This window comes from Paroedura picta, chromosome 3 (assembly GCF_049243985.1).
Source record: "Paroedura picta isolate Pp20150507F chromosome 3, Ppicta_v3.0, whole genome shotgun sequence".
In the NCBI taxonomy this organism is placed as follows: Eukaryota; Metazoa; Chordata; class Lepidosauria; order Squamata; family Gekkonidae; genus Paroedura; species Paroedura picta.
The window spans coordinates 158,568,076-158,587,322 of NC_135371.1; the positions used below are offsets into that span (position 1 = coordinate 158,568,076).

The 19,247-nt window shown below is 49.6% G+C and overlaps 1 protein-coding gene across 1 annotated transcript in view; it reads right to left on the reverse strand.

Moving 5' to 3' along the window:
- The window catches only part of MARCHF9 (membrane associated ring-CH-type finger 9), a 43,303-nt gene that overhangs the window by 10,403 nt on the left and 13,653 nt on the right, over positions 1-19,247 (reverse strand). The window contains exons 2-3 of the mRNA XM_077328959.1: positions 3,888-4,043; positions 2,250-2,442 (exon numbers count right to left, since the gene is read on the reverse strand). Coding sequence (XP_077185074.1) covers positions 2,250-2,442; positions 3,888-4,043 — 349 coding nt within the window. The remainder of the gene's footprint in view (positions 1-2,249; positions 2,443-3,887; positions 4,044-19,247) is intronic.

A 19,247-nucleotide genomic window follows, 5' to 3' on the forward strand; every position in this document is an offset into this window, starting at 1 on the left:
GTAAAGTTAAACGTCATGCTCTACAAACTACATGCATTAATATCTGGTTGCGGTTCATTTGACTGATTTACTGTGTTTGTTTTAGCGGGAGCAAAGAGACATGCGAAGCGCTGAAGTCAGTCACTTAACCTCTGGAAGTCTTACAGTGCAATTCAAAGTGGAGTTACATCTTTGTAAGTCCATTCAAACAAAGGGGCTTAGAAGGGTGCAACTCTACTTAGGGTTACAATGTCAGTCTTCCTCCTCTCCCTATAGCAGTGGTCCCCAACCTTTTTATCACCGGGGACCGGTCAATGCTTGACAATTTTCACTGAGACCCGGGGGGGGTAGTCTTTTGCCAAGGGATGTCACCACCACCTGAGCCCCTGCTCCACTTGCTTTCCTGCCGGCGCCCCTGACATCCCACTGCCTGCTGGGGGGCGCTGCCAGCAGCATCTGTGCAGTGCCACACTGAGGGGGAGCCCCAGCCATGGTGGCCGCTAGAGAGCACCAAAGGTGAGCCAGCGGCAGTGGCAGGGCAGCCCCTGAGGCAACAGCTGGGGTGGAGGACGAAGAGGAGCTGCAGACCGGTACCAACTGATCTACGGACCGGTACCGGTCCCCGGACCAGAGGTTGGGGACCACTGCCCTATAGCGTCTGGGAGAGCACTAGATCCTATGCACTATCCTCCCATGAGCTTTAGGGGCTAGAAACCCGGGCTTTTCTTCTGTCACTGGGAAGGCAGGCCTCTGCTATAGAAGTTGCGTCTTCTAGCACTTGGGACTTTGAAAATTGTTGGAACTCTGCAAACCGAAATGCCTAGCAAACTCCTCCACTGATTGCTCCTACAGCTCCCATAAAGGAGCCATCTCATGGCAAAGTAATAGATCCAAGCCTGGGGTGGGGGTTATGATTAAATAGCTTCCATCAATACTTGGGACCTATGCAGCGTCAACCACGGTCAGTACCTGGATGGGATCGTGTGCCATGTGTGCAGTATAGCCAGGAGATCCTAGGATTGTCCAACAGCCAGATAAGAGATGATCAATGGTGGTTGGCCACTGCCTGCACCCATGTCATGACCCCTTGTGTTCATTGGAGGAGGGGTAGTCAACCTGTGGTCCTCCAGATGTTCATGGCCTACAATTCCCATGAGCCCCTGCCAGCGTTTGCTGGCAGGGGCTCATGGGAATTGTAGGCCATGAACATCTGGAGGACCACAGGTTGACTACCCCTGCCTTGGAGGACTCCTACCCAAATACTAGCCAGGGCTGACCCTGCTGAGCTTCCCAGGTCTGATGAGATCAGGTGTGGCTGGGTGATCCTTGTCAGGGCCCTTGAATGGGAGACCCCCAAGGAAGACAGGGGTTGCCATGCGGAGGAAAGCAATGGCAAATCCCTCCCCTCCCTGCTCATCTCTCGCCTGGACCGTCCCACAGAGGGGGCTTCCACAATCTGGTTGTGACGCAACAGCACATTCTTCTTCTGAATACTGCATGTGACTCACATTTCTGTGTTCATATAAAGCTAAAGTTCAAATTATTTGAAGAATGTATTAATTTTTTTTTTAAGCCAGAGAGGGGAATGTGGTAGCAAGTGGTTAGCAATCCCAAACAAAGCTGCCAGATGTTCTTTCCTGTCCCCGATAGAAGCAAAAGCAACTCTTTCCGAATGTCATCCAGGTCAGCCTTGGAAAGTGGTGCATCTCTATGCTTCCTAGAGTGTTCTCCAGGGGACCTGTTTCAGAACTAGACTCCTCTAGTACAGAATCATAGAATCATAGAGTTGGAAGGGGCCATACAGGCCATCTAGTCCAACCCCCTGCTCAATGCAGGATCAGCCCTAAGCATCCAAGAAAAGTGTGTATCCAACCTTTGCTTGAAGACTGCCAGTGAGGGGGAGCTCACCACTGCATGTGGTGAGTAGATATATGTTCTTTGAAAACCAGACCAGGGTGAAACCAAACTGGTCCAAAGTGGCACAGAGAGAACAATTAGGAAAACAGCTGAAGTGTTGCCACCCCTCTTTTGCTTTAAATGTCCCCACCCCCAGAGAGAGAGCACCAGTCAGAATTCCTAGTTCCTTTCACCATTCAGAAATCACCATGCAGGGCCTTTCCATAGAGTTCCACAGAAGGAATGCCTAGAGAGGGACCAAGAGACTTCCTGTTGCCAGCCTCCAGCAGTTCCTGTCAAACTGGAAGGTGGCCAAGGTTTCACCACTCAGTTTCTAAGCGACTAAAAACGAGCCTGGTGGTGGAAGCTCTCACCTATGCAGACAATGTCCATGAAGCCATACATGCCGTAGCAGATCTGGAAGAGCAGGTCCTGCCGCTGCCACTTGGCGGAGGGGCTGAGGGACGACCAGATGAGCCACGAGATGCTGGCGATGAGGAAGAGGGAACCCAGAATGATGGCTGCGATCTGAACCTTTTCTATCACAGTCAGGGAAATCGCTTGCCACTGCAGACAGAAAAAGAGCACAAAGTTGGGTTAATGTCGGGTGCTTTCATCAAGATAACCGAAGAGCACTGAAATGGGATTAATCTATGGGGCCCTTATTCCTGGGAAGTTGCTGCAAATATGTACAAGTAGCAGAAAAACTTTAGTGCTTAAAAAAAAGGGGGGCATTGTGTTCACTTTTTAATTCTTCTTTGGACACTCTCTGCACATGACAAACAGGTCCGAGTTCAAGAGCACGGGACAGGGAAAGAATCTAGAACAAGGTTCCCCAGCACGGTGTCCACTTTCTAGAACACCCACCAAGTGTTCTCGGAAAGTTGATTGGGCCAGGTGTGGTTTTGGCCCATAGCGCTTCTGATTGGCTGTGGAGATTTTTTTTTAAGTTGTTTCAGCTGCAGTTGCCGCTACAGCACAAGGCTGACTGAATATAAGCCAGGAAGGCTTAGTTTCTTCTCTAGGCAAGAAAGTATTTTAAACATGTTCAACTGAAGAGGCATTCTGTTATAGACAGAGCTTCTGTCTGAAATGTTGAAGAGTTACTATTAGTTATGCCTGACCCACTCCCTGAGATTTTGAGGCTGGCTCCACCTATTGTGGCCGCCATTTTGTGATTGCTACCTCCTTCCTGGGTCCCAGGGCATCAGACGCCAGCTGATGACATCATCTCCTGGAGCTGGGACGACTAGGGAAGAGCGAGCCTTGCGGGCCACTGAGCAAGGCAGCAGGCCCAGAAGCCGCCAACAGGAGCCCAGCCACTATGGCCTGGGCGGAGCATGGGTGGGGCCAGGTAGAGAAGGCCAAGCTGAAGACCCCTGAGGAACTGGCCAATGAGAGAAAGGGAGAGGGCCAGCAAGGATGGGTCAGGAGAGGGAGGGAAATGCTATTCAAACCGCTGGCCCAGATAACAGCTCAGGTTAAACCAGGGAAGGCAGAAGCATAAATGGCAGCTCCACACTGGGGAGGAGCAATAGTGCATAGTCCTGCCCGTGGAAAGAATAGGAGGGTGGACTCTGTCCTTTTCTATTTTGAGACCTGGGAAGGCCCCAGGGAGCAAAGCTTGGGTGGTGCCAGTGGGAGAGCAGCCTCCCACTGCAGAAGCCCATCTGGAAAAGCCTGTATGGGAGTGTGCCCAAGTAGGATCTTGCACATCTCATCCTCCATGCTCCCCAGCCCATAGAGGAAACGCCCTTATGCAGAAACAGAATTAGACCACCCCGCTTGGCCCTTCTAATTCTGGTATTGTCTGCTCTACCAGCAGAGACAAATCTTTCCCAGGTCCTGGCATCTGAGATCCTTTAACACGAGATCCCGGGGATTGAACCTGCAACCTCCCAGATGCCAATCAAGAGCTCTGCCACTGAACCACACTGAACCGCAGCAGGAGCATCTGCCTGGTAGCAGAACTCAAGTGAACCAGCTGGGGCTTTAGCCTCCTCGGTGCTCACCTGCAAGGGATTCTTTGTGCTGATGGCTAAAACCTGGTATTTGAAGTAGCACAGCTCACAGCTCCAGGAGCCTCTCTCACTTATCCAACGGATCAGGCAAGGCTGGTGGGTGCAGCGGACGGACCCGTCGCAGCGACATGGGCTTAGCAGCTCCCCCTGTGAGGAAGAGAAAGTCGAGGGCTCAGTCTATGCAGATGCTCTGTAGTTGTCCATTTCCCCCCACCCCACATCCAGACCACGCCGCCCGGATCCGGACAACAGAGACCACATTCCCTAGAGAAGCTACCCACCGCTCAAGAGTATCCAGTGCCAATTAGGAGAGGTCACCCCTTCAAACCCCCCTTAGAGGATTCTGGGTAGTACTGGCCATCCATGGGCCTGTAAGTCCATTAGCCTTCTTCCATTAACAAAAAAAGAGAGCAGCTCGTTAGTTCTACCTGCTTAATGCGCTGCCAGGCAAGCGTGAGGAGCAATTAGCATCAATATTTCAGGCCCGCTTGCAGGAAGTATTACCGATGCGTTATGGGTAGTTGCCTGGACAAGGGAATTGCTGTGGATTCCTGTCAGCCGCAAGACCCAGAGCCCAGGGGTCACCCCCTGGACCGCTCATCACATCCCCGATATGACCAATCAGCTACTTAACCCCATTGCTCAGATCAGAGCAACAGGGGAGGAGGCCGGCATAGGCTGGGTGGTAGGGAGAATAGGAACCTTGCTCAAGGAAGCTCATGGGTATCCGTTAGCGTCCAACTTAAAAACAACAACTACTGTGGGCCACTTTGAGGGCGTGCAGAGCTAGGAAAACAGCGTATAAATGGTGGGAACAAACAGGCGATCTCTACCTATGACAGGTAACCAAGATAGTGGACAAAAGGCCTAATAGTGGAACGAATGCTAAGGGGTTACGTATGATGAGTTAACAAAGCTTTAAGATAATGCAAATAGTAAAATAAGAATAAAAAAATTAAAACCAAAACGTGTTTCAGCCACAAGGCCTCCCTCAGTGGTAAAAATGCTTCGCATACACACCATAAAGTAAAACTATTCAAAATACAACATGCCTGACCTAAGCTTTAAAATACACACAAGAAGTAGGGCCGGTGCATTAATGAGAATTTACCTTTCGTTACTGGAATAAATTGGGATCACCAAAAATTATTTTTCAGATTGCCATTGTTGGTGGTCCAAATATCTCTGTAAGCAAGGTCAAAATGAACTGTAGCTCTATGGGGTGCATATCCACATCCAGGTAGTTAAAATATGGTGCGTGAGTCCATTTTTAGCCTTGGAAATTGTGCTAACTCTTCACCTGTCCAGCCTTACCCAAAACACATCCTCAGCCACCTTCATCAAGCCACTGGACCCTCCTCCCAAGTTTCGAGCCACCACCAAAACATTTTTCCACCAGGTTATGCTCTCCCATGTGGCAGGAGCATCGACCATGCTACTGTCCTCTCATAAGAATCAACAGTAATGCTGTCATCAAACAAGCTGCTGCTAATTCTGCTAATGCTCAGCGCGGCCTGTGCCTAATAAATCAAATTCCAGGAAACAGGAAGGTCAAAGGAAGTGGCGGGGTTTTCATAATTCATTTTGCTCACAGCTTGCACAGTTGCACGTCTCTGGATTTTTGGCTGGCTCAAGAAACCAACATCCTTTTTTCCTTCCAGACTTCTGCTACTCAAACCACAAGAGCCAGCAAGATCTAGGAGTCAGCAGGTCGGACCAGAATCTGGGAGACCCAGGTTCGAATCCCTACTCTGCTAAGAACCCTAGTGCAGGGGTAGTCAACCTGTGGTCCTCCAGATGTTCATGGACTACAATTCCCATGAGCCCCTGCCAGCAAATGCTGGCAGCGGCTCATGGGAATTGTAGTCCACAGACATTTGGAGGACCACGGGTTGACTACCCCTGCCTTAGGGGTACTCCAGGGCGATGGGCTTTGTAGCCCTAACAGGACAGCTGGGAGGGTAACAGAAACAGAGGTCCCCGTGCACTGCCTGGAACTTCTTGGAAGATACACACGTTTCTAAAAAGACATACTTCTACCTATATACTAATAGAAACGGTCACATCTTCTGGCACAAATGTTAAAGGCCGGAACAAGATCGTGGATAAAAGGTAAATTGCAAACCCTTACAGGTGCAGTTGCCAAGTGGCCTGGAAGAAATGTCCTCTCCTTTTAACAAAGGTTTGGACTGATTTTGAACAGTTCCGCAGGGCTTGCAAAAGGGACCTCCTCCGCCAGGCATTTTGTTGAGGTTGACCCAAACCACTGCTTCCCATCACCCCCTACCCGAGCCTCCCTCCTACGACCATCTCTGCAGACTCACCCATCCCACTGGGCCATCAGTACATGTTGACCTATTGTCCTCCCCAGTGTTATCGTTCCATAATGCTGTTTATTGTTATTATTGCATGATTATATACTGAGTTGTTTGTAATTTTCCAGTTTGATGTCAATCGCCCTGAGCCTTCAGGGAGGGCGGTATATAAATATAATAAATAAAATCTTATTTACTCCTATGCCATAAACAGTTTAAGCTGCCCAGTTTCATGCTTTAAGCTTCTCTTAAAAGGACAGAAGAGTTTGAACACATGGGACTGCTACAATACTGGGTCACTGGTCCAACAAAATCAGAGTCCTTTAAGACCAACAAAGATTTATTCAAGGCATGAGCTTTCGCGTGCAAGCACCCTTCAAGCACCCTTAGTCTGACAAAGGGTGCTTGCACTCAAAAGCTCATGCCTTGAATAAATCTTTGTTGGTCTTAAAGGTGCTACTGGGCTCTGATTTTATTGTGCTACTTTAGACCAACACTTGAATCTGGTCCAACAAAGTCAGTGCTGTCTGTACCAGGCTAGCTAGCAGTCCTGTCTCCACAGAAAAGGATGGGGGTTAACCCTTTAAAGTTAGCCTGCTAACTGGAACCAGGCGCCTTCCTGCAGTTATTCACAGGGGGTGAAAGACACGTTCTTTAAACAGCTAGTTCCCCCCCCCCCACTTATACACGTTGTTAAGACGTAGCAGATGTATACCTGATGTGTGGATCTGCCCAACACATCTTCAAATGACAGAGAATCCAGACCACCATCATCATGAGCAAAGCAGTTGCTCATGAGCACGGGGAAGGGCTTAGGCTCAGTGGAAGGGCCTCTGCTTTGCATGGAGAAGGTCCCAAGTTCAATCCCCAGTATCTCCAGTTAAAAAGAGCCAGGAAGTAGGAGATGTGAAGGACCTCAGCCGGAGACCCCAGTCTGAGCAGATATTGGTGATGTGATTCCGTATAAGGCAGCTTCACGGGTGTTCATATTCCAATGTGGCATCAGAGACATGGACTTATCACACAAGCCATCCGCCAACAGGGAACAGAACTTACGCACCCCAATATTAGAGGATGGTCAGAGCTATCAGACTGCCTGAAAATCCTACTTTGTTAGCCAGCCCCCCATGAGCACCTTGGCCACCAAGGGAGGGGGAGGGAGGGTTACCAGATCCAGGTTGGAGTTTTGGAGGTGCAGCCTGGGGAGGACACCGACCTCAGTGGGGTACAATGGGCCAGAGTCTACCCTCCAAAGCATCCATTTTTCTCTAGAGGAACTGTAGTCTAGAAGTGAGCTATGGGGGATCCCCAGGTCCCACCTGGAGGTTGGCATAACTATAGAATGCCATTCACTATGCCCACATGAGCAGTGCAGGGGTTCTTTTCCTTCTGGATGCCAACAAAGTCCTCTCACTAGCTCAGGCAAGGGATCAGAAGCTCCCATGTCAGTTGATTATTGACCTCTGCCTCCCAGCATTATTTTAAAAAAAAACAACCAATCAGTTCTGGAGGGCCTGGAGGACAAAGCTATTCTGCCAGGCTTATGGTCATGGCCTAAAATAACATCCACCAAAAATTCAGGCCCCACTGCTAGGGGGGGGGAGGGAGGAATGGAAAGACCAGCTCTGGACACCAAAACCCCAAGTCTGGAATTTTAGTTGGGGCATTAGTTTAGTTTAATTAATAATATTTCTGCTTTTTTTAGGACGTCTATGACGGGGTAATCAACCTGTGGTCCTCCAGATGTCCATGGACTGCAATTCCCATGAGCCCCTGCCAGCAAACGCTGGCAGGGGCTCATGGGAATTGTAGTCCATGGACATCTGGAGGACCACAGGTTGACTACCCCTGGTCTATGTGACGGTTTACAGCTGTGCCACAGGATCACCAAGGGTCAGACGCAACTAAATGCCTAACATCAGCATGACGTTTCACAGTGCTACCTGCCCTGAGTAACAGGGAAGGGAGGGCTCAAAATAAAATTGTATTACACATTATTATAATATTATTATAATATATTCTAAAACAAAACGGACCCATTTTGTTGCAGTGCAGTGCAGCAGACAAGTGGGGCGTTTAAACGGTAGTCCCCAGCCTTGGTTTCTCCATGACAAAGAGCCTGGGTTTCCTCCGGAAGCTGGTTCCACGGCTGCCCTGATTTATTTACTTCCATGCAAGCTGCTCCCTTCCATCTCACACAGAGCAAGAGTTACCATTCAGGGCATGCGTGAGTGATCCGGGAAGCAGCAAGTCGGAGGATATAATTAATGGGCGGGGAGAGGAGGGGGTACTGATGCTGCAGGACATGGCGTGGGAAGAGTGGGCCGAAAATAAACGGGGCGGAAGGACAGCGGAATCCTAAGCTACAGGGGACACGATAAATCTTCCTTTGTTTTAGGAAAGGGAACAAAAGGAGCAAGACAGCGTTTAACGTTACCCTGCAGCATCCCCCCACACCCTTAACCATTCCTTGGCTTTGTGCCATGAATAGGAAAATAAATGTTCTCAAAGAAAGAACCAGGTTGCTAGTCCTCATGGGTGACGCGGTAGGTTTTAAAAGGAACTGGCTCACAAGCTCTGAGACAAAAAGGAATAGGGGGAGGCTTGCAGGGAGCCATTCTCTTCCCCTTTCACAGTCTTTTGCCTCTGTGGAAAGATACAGCTAGAAGTGTTAACTCCAGCTGGGGAACTTCCTAGAATGGCAAAGAAAACTCGAGGGACATGCACCGTGAAAGTGAGGGGAAACACCCGTGCGTAACAGGCCTTCCCAGAATGCTTCTCCTAACAATAAAAGTGTCTCCCATGTGGGCAAATGGTATGTCATTTACAGAGCAATCCTCAGCACAGTTATATCCTTCCAAAGCTGGTCCAGAGACCTAAGCATAATTCTGCTTAGGTCGGTGCTATATGACTGCTATATGACTCTGTGCATTGTGTTACCCAGGATCCTTTGAACTGAAATCCCCAGGGACACAGCATGTGGCCTGCCACTCAACTATGGCTCCTCATGAGCTCGGCTCCGGTGACGGTGGAGGCTTTTATGGCTTTCAAAACAACAGGAAAAGGATGTGAGCTCTCAGCAGGAGAATCCCGCTAGAATTCTGAGTCTCAAAAAATACGTGAAACCAGGTCTGATCCGACCACAACATGCAGATGCAGGTAAGAGGCTGGATGAACGTATTTTGGCGCACCTCCACAGTACCTTTACAGCATTCTTTTCCTTTTGGGCAGGGAGGGGGTGGGAAACATAGGTCGCCTGGTATCTTGGCAGGATAGGAGCTGAACAGGTAAGATTGGGGGGTGCAGGTGCAAGTGCGCAAGCCAGGTATTGCTAGCCCCAGTGCCCTAAATCTGCATTTGATTTCTACCACAATTTACTTCTCCTTGCTTACAAATGACAGGTGAGCCAGACCAGATTCAGCTCTCTGCAGGTGGAAGCTGCCTCAGATTTAAGTTGTATGAAACAGCCAACAATTCATCAGCAGTCATGCCCCACCACTCCCTACCGAATAGCCACCAGGTCTCAGCAAACCAAAGGAAAGGGCTGTTTCCCAACACAGACAGATTTTCACCCAATGCAAATTATCTGTCAGAAGAGCTCCTTTTCTGTTATTTCTAACAGGGGCTGCATGCACCCATCAGCTGAGCCTCAGGGGTGGGTGGTATATAAATGCAATTAATTAATTAATTAAATGTTGCACTACAAGAATTATTTGCAGCTGGATCTTCGTGTGTGGGGAAAACAATCCAACTCTGGGTGGCGGCTATTGCAGAACAGCTGTGCGATATCCAACAAGGTGCAGAGGCAGCCTAGCTCACCAGGAAGGTAGGAGGAGCATGACTCCACCCTCCTGAACTCAGGGGAACCATTTCTCCTGCAGGCAGTTGCTGTCAATGGCATTGTTGCATTGATGACAGCAATGATGACAATATAGACAGATCTCCCGGAACCAAGGCCGTGCCACCAGGAGGGGGATATAAAGGGCCTGTTCATCAACATGTGAAAAATAACACTGAGCTTTATCATTCATTCCCACAGTTCTGCTCACTTCCCTTTTCGTTTCCCCCCTTGAAGCTACTGTGAATTCCCTTGCAAGGATCTGGCTATCCTTCTGTCCCTTTGAGTGCCAAACAGAACAAACAGAACATATCAGTAGTGATGGAAGTTCTATACTAGGGGTGGCCAAGCCATGGCTCTCTAGATGTCCATGGACTACAATTCCCATGAGCCCCTTGCAAGGAACTGGCTATCCTTCTGTCCCTTTGAGTGCCAAACAGAACATACTTGGTACCAGTAGTGATGGAAGCTCTATACTAGGGGTGGCCAAGCCATGGCTCTCTAGATGTCCATGGACTACAATTCCCATGACCCCCTGCTCTATACCCTCTCAGCCCTCTTTTGCAGAAGCTGATGTGAAAGCAAGTCTCTGTCACTGAGAAGGTGTGCCAAGGATTCATCTGCCAGCCCAGGCCTGGAACATGCCACTGGCTGCGCCGGATATTGTAAGCGGCAATTTCACGGCTGGCTAATTCCCTTTGCTGCTGCCCTGCTTCTGCTCCTCCCCCACCCCCCTCACACGCACGCACACGAAACTTCCCTGCAGAGCCACAGGGCTGCTGACAGCACATGGCATGTGGGAGGCAACAGTGGAAACAATTCAGAGACTCGCAGCACGGCTGGCTCGCTCTGCGCCCGGTGGCACATGCCTGCTCGATTCGGCTCCTTACCCAGGATTCCTTGCTGCTCCCACATGGAGGGCTCGATCTGAGACCTAAGCAAACTACTGGCCCAGTCCTCACCGATCCTCAAATTGTGGAACCTCAGAGAACAGCAGGGGAATTTTAATAATAATGATGATGCTTAGCAATTTGATAGCACTTTAGAGTGTTCGAAAGCTTTGGACAGAGAGATGAAGAAGAATTGGTTCTTATGTGCCACTTTTCTCTAGCTCAAAGCAGTTTATAATCGCTTTGCCTTTCCTTTCCCCACAACAGTCACCCTGTGAGGGAGGGGAGGCTGAGAGAGCCCTGATATTACTGAAGAAAAAAGAAGAGTTGCCTCTTATATGCTGCTTTTCTCTACCTGAAGGAGTCACAAAGTGGCTTACAATCACCTTCCCTTCCCTCTCCCCACAACAGACACCCTGTGAGGGAGGGGAGGCTGAGAGAGCCCTGATATTCCTGCCTTCCCTTTTCTCTCCCCACAACAGACACCCTGTGAGGTGGGTGAGGCTGAGAGAGCCCTGATATTACTGAAGAAAAAAGAAGAGTTGCCTCTTATATGCTGCTTTTCTCTACCTGAAGGAGTCACAAAGTGGCTTACAATCACCTTCCCTTCCCTCTCCCCACAACAGACACCCTGTGAGGGAGGGGAGGCTGAGAGAGCCCTGATATTCCTGCCTTCCCTTTTCTCTCCCCACAACAGACACCCTGTGAGGGAGGGGAGGCTGAGAGAGCCCTGATATTACTGAAGAAAAAAGAAGAGTTGCCTCTTATATGCTGCTTTTCTCTACCTGAAGGAGTCACAAAGTGGCTTACAATCACCTTCCCTTCCCTCTCCCCACAACAGACACCCTGTGAGGGAGGGGAGGCTGAGAGAGCCCTGATATTCCTGCCTTCCCTTTTCTCTCCCCACAACAGACACCCTGTGAGGTGGGTGAGGCTGAGAGAGCCCTGATATTACTGCCTTCCCTTCCCTCTCCCCACAACAGACACCCTGTGAGGGAGGGGAGGCTGAGAGAGCCCTGATATTCCTGCCTTCCCTTTCCTCTCCCCACAACAGACACCCTGTGAGGTGGGTGAGGCTGAGAGAGCCCTGATATTACTGCCTTCCCTTCCCTCTCCCCACAACAGACACCCTGTGAGGGAGGGGAGGCTGAGAGAGCCCTGATATTCCTGCCTTCCCTTCCCTCTCCCCACAACAGACACCCTGTGAGGGAGGGGGGGCTGAGAGAGCCCTGATATTCCTGCCTTCCCTTTCCTCTCCCCACAACAGACACCCTGTGAGGTGGGTGAGGATGAGAGAGCCCTGATATTACTGCTCGGTCAGAACAGCTTTATCAGGGTGGTGGCGAGCCCAAGGTCACCCAGCTGGCTACATGTGGGGGAGGAGCGGGGAATCAAACCCAGCTCTCCAGATTAGAAGTTGGTGCTCCTAACTACTACACCAAGATGCTTGCTATGGGTATATTCACCATGGGAATGATGCTCCAGGTGGAAAAGCGATGTGAGGGCAGTGGTCAAAGAGTGGGATTAGCGCTGGGGAGGCCCAGGTTCAAGCCCCACCCAGGGAGATCTTGCAGTTGTCCTGTTCTCACCACCCAACTTCTCACAATAAAGCATAACGTGGAAGAGGGGAGATCTGTATGTGCTGCTCTAAGCTCCTTGGAAGAACGCTGAGATGCCCCATCCCGGGTATGTTGTTTTGCAGAGCTCGCTTAATGGGACCATGTTGTAGCCTGGTCCCTTCATGATATGAGCTTTCAGATTACAGAGTCAGAAAGGTGGAGTCCAAGTGGCTTAGACAGATTCATGGAGGAGAAGAGGTTTCCTCCTGGGCTATTAGCCACAGTGAGTAAAGAGACCCTCCACATCCAGAGGCAGCAAAGCTTTGAATACCAGTGCCAGGAAACAGCAACAGAGGAGAGAGAGCCTTGGCCTCTGAATCCTGTTTGTTGGGCCTGGTTGGCTGCTGTGTGAAAGAAGTGCTGTACTAGATGGCCCACTGGTCTCACCCAGCAAGGCTTTTCTTATGGGTCTGGCTTCTCCATCAAATATGTACCTCAGTCTGCACTACTTGTAAAGCACCAAGTGGTTCTAGGCTATGCATGTAGGTCAGTGCCATCGATTGACTTACAGAGACCCCAGCAAGGGGCTCTCAAGGCAAGTGAGAAGCAGAGGTGGTTTGCCATTGCCTTCTTCAGCATGGTCTTCTCTGGTGGACCCCCATCCAAGTACCGACCCTCCACAGTTGAGCTATGGCTGCCTTCCTTCCCCCTTTCCAACCTCTGCTTTCCCTGTTAGAGAACTTGGAAGTTGCTTGCCAATCAGAGTAAACAAGGATGAACTACACAGCCCAAAAGACTCACTGCTTTGTCTATGTTCAGAACCCTGTAAGAACACTGATCTCCATATTATCTTGGGAGGAGATTGGCTTGCCTAAGACCACCCAGCGAGGTCACAAGGAAAGATAAGAATCTGGACCTTCCCAGTTTTAAGGCTGCCGCCAACTTTCCTGCTTGCATGATTCCTTTCTACATCCCAAATGGAGGAGACTGAAGACTTCCTGGTTTGGGAAGTCTTCAACCATGCTTCAGCATGTCAAGACACCCAAATGAGGGTACCTCAACCAATTGGGGTCCTCCACTCAAACCCATGAGGATATCTCCAAAATATCAGGTTCAGATACTCGAAGCAGGACTACAGAATTAATTCTGAGCGAATCTTCCCGCGTGCAAAAATGAGAGACTGGAATAGGGGCGGGGGTGGGTACAAAACATATTAATCCTGGAAATGCTGCTCTTCTTCCCAAAGAAACATGAGTAAAACCACAGGATCTCCCTGTGTTCTGACAGACACCGCTCTATTTTAAAAATCCATCTCTCTCTCAAACCACCACAATCATCACCAAGCAGCTTTGAAGATCAATTAATGTAGCCAGATTTATAGCCTACTAAAAGGAAGACAAAACCAGAAAAAAGTCTTTGGCTAATAAATACATGCGTGAAAATTCCCTACCAACGTCCCTCGAATTCTATACTGAGGAGAGCTGAATTCTGGAACCGATACAGCTTGTGCAAAGAAAGCTATCCTTGTACAGCCTTGGCACATTTTCCCATAACTTATTTGGCTTCTCTTGCTCATGGGTGGGCGGACACAGTGGTGCTACTCAAAGTCTGGAAGTCCCACCCCTGTGATTGCTGAAAATCCCGCTCAGAGCCTCCTGTGGCTTGTGAACTTCCACTCAACACTGCCTGCACGCACTCAACATGGCAATTTATAACGTGCCAATTCCTGTGCCAATTCCTGTGCTAGGTGCTATACAGATGAGTACCTCATTTTCCCGCACAACAACCCAATAAAGGTAGGTTTCTCCTCACAATATTGTTATAAGGGACAGCTCACATTGATTATGTGGTGGCTGCTAGCAGACACGGATGACCACATCAGTCAATTCTCGACACGGGCAACTAACTTGAAGATGATTTGGGACCTATATTGCTATGGGATGAAGATAAGGAGAAATCCCACACAATAACCCTTTGACAGAATGATCACTAGGTCAGCACAGCAGTGTAGGCCTCCCTCCTGAAAAGAGGGAGTTACTCCATATGGTCCAAGAGAAGTGGACTAACGTGGTTCAGCAGAGAGGTTATCCATAGACAGGTGTTTTCTTGGGAGTATACATACCACACAATCATACTACTACTACTACTACCACCACCACCACCACCACCACCTACTACTTTATTGAACTCATATCCCGCCGCTTTCCAAATTGGCGGTTTACAAACATAAAACCCCCATAAAAACACCTATATAAAACCTCATTTAGCCCTGGGGCCACAAGACCCCCTACAACCACAAAGATTGGCGGCTGAAAAATTCCGTCTCCCAAGCTGAACTCCCTAGAGGTGCGGGGTGTAGATGTAATACAACTGAGCCTGAGGAGGGGCCAGTTCCGTCAGGCCCCTCAGCTCTCCCGGGAGCTCATTCCACCAGGCTGGGGCCAGGTCCGAAAAGGCCCTGCCCCTGGTCGAGGTCAGGCGCGCTTCCTTAGGGCTAGGGACCTCCAAGAGATTTGTGCCCTCACGGTAAAGTGTTCTGTGTGGGGTGTAAGCAGGCAAGCAGTCTTTCAGATAGGCAGGGCCCAAGCTGCAGATAGCCTTAAAGCTTAAAACCAAAACCCCGAACTTGATCCGGGCCATGACTGGCAACAAACAATGCAAGCTGGCATTTTGGACTCTTCCAAAACAATATTTGATACTCCTTACCAAGATTTCTCAGCAGTGGCGCACACACAATTTTAAAACTGGAAGCCACCTTAGGCAAAGAGCTGTCACTTCAATGTTCCCTAAAGCTCCTAGCATGCTGTTAGCACTAAATCCACATTAAAGCAAGCTTTTACTCAAAGCGTGTAAGTCAGGGAACTCAGCAGCGGTACCCCAATGAAGATGAGAGCTGGCCATTCTGGCTCTCTAGAAAGCAGAGAGCAAACTATGCTCCTCCCCCTATATTACTAGATCTTATATTACTAGACCTTTCAGCAGCATTCGACACGGTCGACCATGAGCTTTTAGCTCACCACCTTGCCGATGCCGGGATCAGAGGGACTGCCCTTCAATGGCTGATCTCCTTTCTCTGGAATCGCAGACAGAGGGTAGCATTAGGAAAGAGCTCACCAAGCCGTCAAAAACTGGCTTGCTTAGTCCCCCAGGGGGCAGTTCTCTCCCCAATACCACTCAACATCTTTAGGCGCCCTCTTGCTCAACTGTTGCAGAGGTTTGGCCTGGGTTTCCACCAATATGCGGATGACACACAGCTCCTCCTCCTGATGGATGGATGGCCGGCCTGACTCTCCCCCAGAAACATTAGCCAGCTGCCTGGAAGCAGTGACGGGGTGGCTCAAGCAGAGTTATCTGAAGCTCAACCTTTCAAAGACGGAGGACCTGCGGCTGGGTAGGAAAGGTCCATGCGAGGAAGCATGTCTCCCCAACCTGGATGGAGTGCACCTATCAGTGGTTCACTCTGCCAGGAACCTGGGGGTGATTCTTAGAATCATAGAATAATAGAGTTGGAAGGGACCTCCTGGGTCATCTAGTCCAACCCCCTGCACTATGCAGGACACTCACAACCCTATCATTCATCTACTGTAACCTGCCACCTCCCTGAACCTTCACAGAACTAGCCTATCCAGCCTCTGTTTAAAAATCTCCAAAGATGGAAAACCCACCACCTCCCAAGGAAGGGTGTACCGCTGAGAAATCGCTCTGTCAGGAACTTCTTCTGTATGTTTAAACGGAATTTCTTTTGCATTAATTTCATCCCATTGGTTCTGGTCTGTCCCTCTGGGGCAAGAGAGAATAACTCTGCTCCATCCTCTATCCTCCATCTTGATGCCTCCTTTTCCATCGAGGCTTAGATCACGTCGGTAGCACAGCTGGCATTCTACCACCTTCACCAACCCAACTACTAGAGCCCTACTTGGCCCCAGAACACCTAGCCACAGTGATCCATGCAACGGTCACCTCTAGACTGGACTTCTGCAACTCACTCTATGCTAGCCTGCCCTTATCCTTGACCCGGAAACTACAATTGGTCCAGAGTGCCGCTGCCAAGGTCCTCACAGCAACACCTTGGAGGTCCCACATACAGCCCATCCTCCCAACAGCTGCACTGGCTTCCGGTTGAATTCCGGATCAGGCTTAAGGTTTTGATTATCACCTTTAAGGCCATACGTGGCCCAGTTAAGGCCCAGTATACCTAAGGGATCGCCTCTCTGCCTACACCCCTCAAAGAGCCTTGTGCTCTACTACCTCCAACCTCCTGGTGGTCCCTGGTCCCAAGGAAGCCCGCTTGACCTCAACCAGGGCCAGAGCTTTCTCCAACCTAGCCTCCACCTGGTGGAACAAGCTCCCAGAGGAGATCAGGGCCCTGATGGAACTTGAACAGTTCTGCAGGGTCTGCAAAAGGGAGATCTTCCACTAGGCATTTGGTTGAGGTCGATCCGAACAACCACATCCCACTGCCCCCCCCCCAAGCCTCCCTCCAACAATCATTACAGATCTGCCCAAACCACAGGGCCTCAGTACGAGTTAATCGATGTTTGAGTATTCTACTGTTTATTACTATCATCTTGTTGTTACTGTTACTGTTGTTACCACATCACTTTAAACTGAGTTAATTGTATTGTTCCCATTTCATGTAAACCGCCCTGAGCCTTCGGGGAGTGCAGTATATAAATAAAATAAATAATACATTTTCATGTTCTGTCCTAGAAAGGAAGCTTTTATAGCAAAGACAGCTAGAAGCATAAAGCAGCACACTAAATAAATAGTGTATTACAATATAGACGGCCATATTCTGAACAAATAGTCCATCCTCACTAGCTTTGTGGATCGGCGGGATTTCGAACTTTTCAAACCCAGTTTAGAGAAGAACAAGTCTCCCTGAACTGCTGTTGGAAACCAACCCCAAATTAACGTGTCCCTCCATGCTTTCGTTAACTCAGTTGCACCCTGACCCAAGTTGCTAGAGCAAATTCAAGCCAGGCAAGGAAAAATGGATTTATGTTCAGGCCTGTCCTAACCATAATGTTGTGGGCTGCAGTGAAAACCATTTGGTGATATTATAATTGTGTGACATCATCACAGAGAGGGAGTGTGATGTCATGGCCAGGGTGACCAGGTTTCTCCCAGGGGTGTCTTACCGATGGGTTGGGGTTCTTGGCAGTGACATAATGACATCACCAGCAATGCCCTAACATCGTTCCTCATGCACCCACAAGTGAGGTCAATGCATTGCCACAGGATGCTCGATGCGTACTGATATTTGTGTGAAATGTTATATAGTGCCCTTGGCACTCACTGCAGGCTCTCTGATGTCACTCCTGCCTGCATGGGGAGTGAGGTCTTCACATGAGGAAGCTGCCAATGTTTCCCCGTTTCCTGTCATTCCCCCCCTCCCCTGCCTACTTCCCCCAGTTTTTGTAAAGGTAAAGGTAAAGGTAAAGGTAAAGGTATCCCCTGTGCAAGCACCGAGTCATGTCTGACCCTTGGGGTGACTCAATACAGGGTGGTTTGCCAGTGCCTTCCCCAGTCATGACCGTTTACCCCCCAGCAAGCTGGGTACTCATTTTACCGACCTCGGAAGGATGGAAGGTTGAGTCAACCTTGAGCCGGCTGCTGGGATTGAACTCCCAGCCTCATGGGCAAAGCTTTTAGACGGCTGCCTTACCACTCTGCGCCACAAGAGGCTCTTCAGTTTTTGTAAGTGCCAAACAAATGGGGTGTTTGCGCGCAGCCATGTTAGCACCTGATAAGGCACGGGGGAGGGGAAACAAGAGCATCTCACCCTCCTGCAGTGTAGGCCCAATCAGGCTCAGCCCTTTGGAGCATTTTTAAAATGACTTTAAAATGGCAGCAGAGTCCCTGTGTCAGCCACAGGGACAGCTTCATATCTTGTTTGGACCTCTGACATAAAAATAACTGGGTAACGTTGGGCCAGTCACTTGTTTTCAACTTAATTTACCTCACAGGGCCGCTGTGAGGATAAAATTAAAAGCACTGTTTGGGCCACCTTGGAGGAAGCACAGGAGGAAAATGGGATACAGAGACAGATATCCTGCCACAGCATCAGACCCCCTTCCAACTAGTGCTATTCAGCCATCTTTGTTCGAGGCCTGTGTTCTTCCTGCCACTCCTTTCCCAGACTATTCTACCTGTCCTGGCCTACCCCAACATTGGATCGGCTGAACCAATCAACAGCAGCCACAGATTCTTCTGTCTCTCGCATCAGAGAAGGCCGTCCAATCGTATTCATAACATCTTTCAGTAGAACAGCATTGAGGGAGGGGGAGAGCTGGGCACTAAGGGACAGGGCTTTTGGAGCTGCTGGCCTATCAACATGGGAAGAGACTACAATCTGAAACTGGAGCAAGATTCTCAACCACAACTCTGTTCTATCCCGGGGCCAAGCCGAATGAATAGGTTACAGTAGCGATCCCCAACTTGTGGGCCGCGGACCACATGTGGTCCGTCGACTAATTGGAGGTCGGCCGCGAAGGATGCCTTCTCCTCCCCCGGCCCTTTACTTCATCCCCCCCCCCCGGCCCTTTACAACACACTTCGGGTGTCCTTGTCTCCCATCACTCCCAGATGGGACTATCTCGTTGCAGAGAAACAAGCTCTGGGTTCCCAATGATTTGTCATTGTCATGAGTTAAAATTTCCATGAAAAAAAAATGTTCCTTATGTTCATTGTTGTGCCGTGTCTGTATCTTAATTTGAAGGGATGTTTCAACATTCCCATAGCGATCA